Source organism: Hordeum vulgare, chromosome 2H (assembly GCF_904849725.1).
Source record: "Hordeum vulgare subsp. vulgare chromosome 2H, MorexV3_pseudomolecules_assembly, whole genome shotgun sequence".
Lineage (NCBI taxonomy): Eukaryota > Viridiplantae > Streptophyta > Magnoliopsida > Poales > Poaceae > Hordeum > Hordeum vulgare.
In genome coordinates this window covers 138,378,727-138,386,105 of record NC_058519.1, presented here as the reverse complement: position 1 = coordinate 138,386,105, position 7,379 = coordinate 138,378,727, and the positions used below count along the sequence as shown (strand labels likewise).

General features: G+C 48.3%; 1 protein-coding gene across 1 annotated transcript; it reads left to right on the top strand.

The window, feature by feature from the left end:
* The first annotated feature begins 4,816 nt into the window (after nucleotides 1-4,816).
* LOC123425557 (polyol transporter 5-like) lies at nucleotides 4,817-7,073 on the top strand. Its single transcript, XM_045109249.1, has 2 exons — nucleotides 4,817-5,043; nucleotides 5,162-7,073. The coding sequence occupies exons 1-2, from the start codon at nucleotides 4,932-4,934 to the stop codon at nucleotides 6,595-6,597; spliced, it is 1,548 nt and encodes a 515-aa protein (XP_044965184.1). The 5' UTR covers nucleotides 4,817-4,931; the 3' UTR covers nucleotides 6,598-7,073.
* The last annotated feature ends 306 nt before the right edge of the window (nucleotides 7,074-7,379 follow it).

Sequence of the window (7,379 nt, the reverse complement as noted above, 5' to 3'; positions counted from 1 at the left end):
TGTGCTTATCCCATGAGGGATAAAACAACGGTGCTTGTTACCACGGTTGCAAGGATTGTTTACCTTACGCATAGTTCGTTAATGCAGTTGTCCATTGCTTTAAGTTTACACTTTGGGTGGGGCTCGCAACTTAATACCGGCGAGATGTTCTGGATAGATATCTCAAGGTGGATAATTAGTAAGTAGATGCTGATGAATAAACGGTCTACTTGTCTTGGCGTAATGCCCATTACTATTGAGCCTCTAACTATCAAGTAGCATAATGAGCATTGCGGTGCGTTCATAATTCTATCAATTGCCCAACTGTGAGTTGTTTATCCAAGCATAGTTGTTTATCGTATTTTGGGAGAGAGACATCACTAGTGAACATCATGTGACTTTGATCCATATCATCAGCATTGCTTACACCTCCATCATTTATCGTTTTCATTTACTTTTCTGTTGCAATCACTATTACTTTCTCGCTTCTGTTTTGATCCTTTGCAAACTACAAGGCCGGAGAGATTGACAACCTCTGTGTACTCATTGGGAGCAAAGTTATTTGTGTGTGTGCAGGTCCACGTCTTCTGCTAGCGCCAGGGTGGAAGACACCTACTTTTTTATCCTAGGAGTCCACTGGTTCGATAAACCTTACAGTTTCTGTGTGAGGAAAAACTTGCTGCTGACTACATCTCAACCTTCCACTTGGGGTAACCAACGAGGTGCGAGAAGTATATACATCATCTCGTCATCACTCGTCGCTATCCGAAGAGGTAATAACTACCCGGGCCTTGGCCCTATGGGACGCGACATAGGATGCCTTCACAAAGGCGGTTCCAGCCTCGGATGCCACTGCCGCTCTTCAGCTTGTAGCAGAAGGTGTTTATCCATCAGCCAAAGTGTGGCAGGATCCTTAAGAAGGCCTCACATAGTAATAAAGGCAGCAAGGTGGAGGATGGTGTTGGGGGAGAGATTGTAGAAATCAATACCATAGAAGAAGAGAACCCCCCACACAAATGGATAAAGGGGTAAGCCCGTATCTATGATGAGGTGGGAGATGAAGACAACCCGCTCCCCAGCATGGGGATTGGGGATGCACTGGTTGCGCTCTCGCACTCTGCACGCGGCAGCCACGGGAATGTATCCCATTGCCCGAAGCTCGTCGATGGTGGAGGGGTCCAACTTTGAAGGGCCCATTACCCCTTCGGGTCTGCATCTACTATTGTGGTGGAAATGCTTGGCCGGGGAGGGTGGTACGCGCTGGAGACGAAGGGTGTTTCGATGTGGGAGTAGTAAGGGAGCCTGGGGAAAATATTACCCCCCCCCCCGTGGGGCATTTATACGCTAGGTAAAAAGGTGAATGGTCCCCTTAACCACGCTGGTGAAATCCCATGTTTTAGTTGGATCAAGTCGTTGTCGAAGTGTGGGGTATAACACTTGATTGATGATATCCCCCTAAACGCGGGGCACGATCTCTGTTTTATACGACATGCCAAGAGTCGTCTCAAGCCGCAGTTCGAGTAAGTAATGACCGATAGGCATGATGTCATTAATATGAGGATTTGGAAAAAGTTGTGAGTGCCTTGTTCTAGGACTGGTCCAGATTTTGGTCCTCAGATCCAGGCAAACACTTGGGGTGAAAGAAGGTGCCACACAGATTACTGGAGAGCTATTGAACTCGTCCATCGAGCTGAAGATCGAAGAAGGTTATCCGATAGAGATCCTCATGCTCGGCATTGAAGACTAGTTTGGGGGCTACTGAGGGAGTCCTCGACTATGGGTTCCCGGCCGAGGTGGTTTCATCCTTGGGCCGGACTGAGGGCACATCAAGAAGAAGGACTCCGAAGGCCTTATGATGAAGCGTGGATACTCCGGACTCTACCAAGGCTTGGCGTACACTCCAAGGGAAGGATGATTTGCTCGAAATGTAATTCATAGATGGTAAACGACATTTATGTAACCCTAAATATCCCTGGTGCCTATATAAATAGTGGGATTTAGCCCGTAGAAGATACCCATACACACAAACTACAACCCTAGGGTCTTAGCCAACAATCTCACGATCTCGAGGTAGATCAACTCTGTAATTATCACAAAATCAATACAACAAGAGCAGGACGTAGGGTTTTATCTCGAGCGAGAGGGCCAGAACCTGGGTAAAAACCTCATGTTGTTTGTCTCCTATTACCCTCAATCTGATCTCACAGCTCGGTCCGCCTACCCAAGATCTGTTGGTTTTGACACCAACACCAATGCCGTTCATTTTTATATGTCAACTATCTGACGGGTCTATGCCATCGAGATCATTGATGTCGGCCCTATGCCGACGTTAGATGTAGGCATAGACCTCAACGGCAGTCGGGCCTATACCGACAGCTAGAAGCCGTCGGAATATATGTTAATTTTGGGAGTGCTTATCGCACATCAAGATGTGTTTTATTAAAAATGAATTAAAATCTCATCACACAGATATATGACGTGCAAGTGACGTACTTGGAGGCTGCTACTAAATTCAAGTAATATGCCTAGTTGATCGAAAAAGGCAAATGAAGGACGGGCTCCATGAAGGATTTAAAAAAAATTCCACATAAAAAATCAAACTTTTTGTACATACATAAATACGTATGTAACATGTTAAGGAAAATTACTCTAAAAAAACATGTTAAGGAAAATTATTATAGCAATATATTTTCATACGGGGCGTTTAAAAAAACATATACATAAATGAAAATGGGCCATTCTTTGTTGTTGTTGGGCTGCGATTTTGTTCTTTTTGTGTAGCTTGCAAATAATAATATTTTTGAATGAAATTTTACAGATCCGTCACGCATATGTATAAGTGTTCACATATTATTTTTATTTTTTTAAACTTGAAATTATCATTTTTGAATCATTTAAAATAAATTTCACGAATGTACCCATCCACCAAAGCTTCGCACTCTTTTTTCTTTGCTGGAGAACACCTAGCCATCCTTTGTCCCGTTCGTTGCAGGTGTTTGCAGTTGCCTGTACTCCATTCATTCCAATCGGGTATTTTTATCAGTGTGTGCTCTGGAATTTTTAGCCCTGATTAATAAGGACAGCTATTGCAAAAGGCATCTGGCCGACAGAAGGAAATATCTAAATGGACATGTTGATGTCATTTAACTATTATATAAACACTGCAACGAACCAAAATCCCATACAATCAAGTTGGCACCTGACACGATTACTACTCCACACATGCTGACCAGTACTTAATGAATTAACTTGTATTCTACTATCAATGTGAGCAGAAATTCAAAACGGAGTGGGTATTACTTTGCATATACTTGTTCGGTTTCAATGGACATTGCATATAAGGAAACCAAGACACAGCAAGGCAATGCATGAAAAATAAATGTGCCTTCTTTTACTTCTAATAGTATGCAAAGCAAAATGAATTAGAAGTATTGTTTGCTACCATTCGCATAGAGGGGTTCTATATGTCAATGCCAAATGTGCTAAAATGCTTTTTTTATGCACAATAGCTAGATGTAAGTCGCCTGACTTTACAATTTGGGCCGATCAAACTTTGAGTGAAGGGAATGCAGGTAGAGGGAAGGAAGAACCTCGCTGGAGGGCAGAAAGGACATCGCCGGAGAGAAGGATGAAGCTCGCCGGAGAGACCCTCTATGTCCATCTTAGGGTGGCAGGCGACCGCACTATCTATCTTAGGGGTGTGGGGGTGGCGCAGGTTCATTGGAGGAAAAGCTGGTCGTGGCCGGGTCCAGAGGGATGGCCGCAGGCGGCGGCAGTACAACGGTGTGTGGCGGTTGAGGGGAGGAGAGTGTATGGTGGTCGATGGTACGTTTAGTGGGGAGGGGGGAGAAGAGCGTGGGGTGGGCTGGAGGTTGAAGAAGGAATATCATCTGCGCGTGTTGCATCTAACGATTGAAACGAATCGACTCAGCCACCTTGAATTTTCAGTCGAGTTACACCTAGCCAATCCCTTTTAAACTTATATTTGTAATATACATAGTTCTCAACTTATATACTCGCGTATGAAGTTTTATGAAAAATCACATCCATGGTAATCTCGATCAAAAAGATAAAACCCAAGCTACATTAAAAACACAATTTGATGAATAGTATGGTAACAATTGTATTTTCTTCACTAAAAATATCGTAAATGTCAATATATCAGGAAACTTCACACGTAAGTAGAATGATCAACTAAGTTTCATACTGCAAAATTTCATATATTTTTAAAAAAATTCTAGTATATTTCATGAATTTACCATTTACGCATGAACCCATGTTCACCTTTGTATTTTCTGCCCCTAATCCAAAGGGGGTGCTGCTACTCTTGTGAGAAAGCACGCAGATCTTTCTTGTCCTTTTTTTCCTTTTGGGTAGAGAAAAACACGCAAATTGACGAATGATCCACCACACATGCTTTTTTATTATTACTCGTACGAAATTCAGATCGTCAAAAAAAAGAGACGATGCAGCATTTCAGCCATATCGGCCACGGGAGGAGATAACCACGTCCAACAACTCCCGGAACGCCGGTCCAACGAGAGGCGAAGACCCAACTGGTCGTGTAGCAGATTAATCTGGCATCGCCTATGGGACTATGGCAGCAAGGCAAGACGACGTGCGTATTTTACAAGAGAGGTGGTAGCTACACCAGAGGTGACTACTGACTATTCAACGCCACGATTGGTCACCACTTGGGGGGCCACATACCAGTTGCCGCGAAGTGGGCCCACGCCTACGTATACTATTCCAAGCTTCTGGTCTTGTGTCTGAGCTGAGCTGAGCTGAAGCCCCCTCCTCTTGTCAATGCAACTTGGGTTGTGTCTATAAATGCGTCCCTTCCCAGCAATGCAACACTCCACTGCCACATAGAAACCAGCTCTCCAGCACCACTAAACTATACCGATCGTCTGTATAATCCTCAAGCAGCTAGCACAGAGGCGTCGTCGCCGATGGACCGCGCCGCGCTCCCGGCGGCCGTCGAGCCCAAGAAGAAGGGCAACGTTAGGTTCGCCTTCGCCTGCGCCATCCTCGCCTCCATGACCTCCATCCTCCTCGGCTACGGTACGTCTACTTCCGCCCTAATGTTCAACGACCATTTCGCTGGATGTGTTGCATATAGTGAGTACGTACGTACGTACGTGCGTTGCATGGGCTGATCACTCTTTGTTTGGCTCTGCAGACATCGGTGTGATGAGCGGAGCGTCGCTGTACATCCAGAAGGACCTGAAGATCAACGACACCCAGCTGGAGGTCCTCATGGGCATCCTCAACGTGTACTCGCTCGTTGGCTCCTTCGCGGCGGGGCGGACGTCTGACTGGATCGGCCGGCGCTTCACCATCGTCTTCGCCGCCGTCATCTTCTTCGCGGGCGCCCTCATCATGGGCCTCTCCGTCAATTACGCCATGCTCATGTTCGGCCGCTTCGTGGCCGGCATCGGCGTGGGCTACGCTCTCATGATCGCACCCGTGTACACGGCCGAGGTGTCCCCCGCGTCTGCCCGTGGCTTCCTCACCTCCTTCCCGGAGGTGTTCATCAACTTCGGCATCCTTCTCGGATATGTTTCCAACTTCGCCTTCGCCCGCCTCTCACTCCGCCTCGGCTGGCGCATCATGCTCGGCATCGGCGCGGTGCCGTCCGTCCTACTCGCCTTCATGGTGCTCGGCATGCCCGAGTCACCCCGGTGGCTCGTCATGAAGGGCCGTCTCGCGGACGCCAAGGTTGTTCTTGCCAAGACTTCTGACACGCCGGAGGAGGCCGCTGAGCGCCTTGCCGACATCAAGACTGCAGCCGGTATCCCTCTGGACCTCGACGGCGATGTGGTCACCGTGCCCAAGAACAAAGGAAGCAGCGAGGAGAAGCGCGTGTGGAAGGATCTCATCCTGTCCCCGACCTCAGCCATGCGGCACATCCTCATCGCGGGAATCGGCATCCACTTTTTCCAGCAATCTTCTGGCATCGATGCCGTTGTGCTCTACAGCCCGCGAGTTTTCAAGAGCGCCGGCATCACGGGCGACAACCGCCTCCTCGGCACCACCGTGGCCGTCGGGGCCACTAAGACGGTCTTCATCCTGGTTGCCACCTTCCTCCTGGACCGCATCGGCCGGCGGCCGCTGCTGCTGACCAGCACGGGTGGCATGATCGTCTCCCTCGTCGGCCTCGCGACGGGGCTCACCGTCGTCAGCCGTCACCCAGACGAGAAGATCACCTGGGCCATCGTCCTGTGCATCTTCTGCATCATGGCCTACGTGGCCTTCTTCTCCATCGGCCTCGGCCCCATCACGTGGGTGTACAGCTCGGAGATCTTCCCGCTGCACGTGCGCGCGCTGGGCTGCTCCCTCGGCGTGGCCGTCAACCGCCTGACCAGCGGCGTGATCTCCATGACCTTCATTTCGCTGTCCAAGGCCATGACCATCGGCGGCGCCTTCTTCCTCTTCGCCGGCATCGCCTCGTTCGCGTGGGTTTTCTTCTTCGCCTACCTGCCGGAGACCCGCGGCCGCACGCTGGAGGACATGAGCTCGCTGTTCGGCTCCACGGCCACGCGCAAGCAGGGCGCCACGGAAGCCGACGACGACGCCGGGAAGGACAAGAAGGTGGAAATGGCCGCCACCAACTGACCGCAAGTTGGCAGATCGCGATGCGAAGACTTGCGCTGTATCCGTCTCGGCTAGCTAGCTGCCACACTGCCAGAGGAAGTAACGTGGGAAGATTCGCTGATCCGGCCGGTGCTGCCGGAGGGCGACGGCGAGCTCCAACTCGATCGAGACGTTAATGGCTTCTTAATGTGCTAAGTTTAATATTTCGCGCTTTGGCTCGTTTTGTCCGGGTAGGTCGTGAGCAATCCGGCAGTGCCAATGCCAAGGCTAATCGCTGCCGGACTATACTACTGTAGTAGACTGTAGAGGTGTACCGTAGCTACTTCCGTGGCGTTTGTCTCGTACTCGCGCTGCATGGCTCAAGTGCACGCGAGCTTTGGTTATTAGAGAGAAAAAATGGGGGTGGTTCAAGGAATCTACCTGCCATCGAGTGAATCAAGCCAGCCATGGAAAATGTGTGCAAGAGAAAATTAAACTATTGGTATTTGTATTGTAAAGACATTTTTAACATGGTATGATCAGTTTATGTAAGCGAACATATACTCATCTTTATGAACACAACCATGTACATCATATCCCTATAAACATCATTAATAGACTAGACTCAACCGACATATCATTTTAAGATTGACTAAGTCATCATATATACTTTCGTAATCAGAAAAATGTCTACTTTCATTAAACACACAACATCGTAAGGTCTGAATAAAAAAACTATTAATATGTATTGTAAAGACGTGGGGGTACGTACTTTCAGGCAGCACGCCATGGTTACATTATGCATATATTAATTCATGTGTCCT

What these genes read in the sequence shown, in the direction of transcription:
- LOC123425557 (XM_045109249.1), top strand. Translation starts at nt 4,932, where the DNA reads ATGGACCGCGCCGCGCTCCCGGCGGCCGTCGAGCCCAAGAAGAAGGGC. An exon ending in CTCCATCCTCCTCGGCTACG is followed by an intron (nt 5,044 to 5,161) that starts GTACGTCTACTT and finishes TTGGCTCTGCAG; the next exon opens with ACATCGGTGTGATGAGCGGA.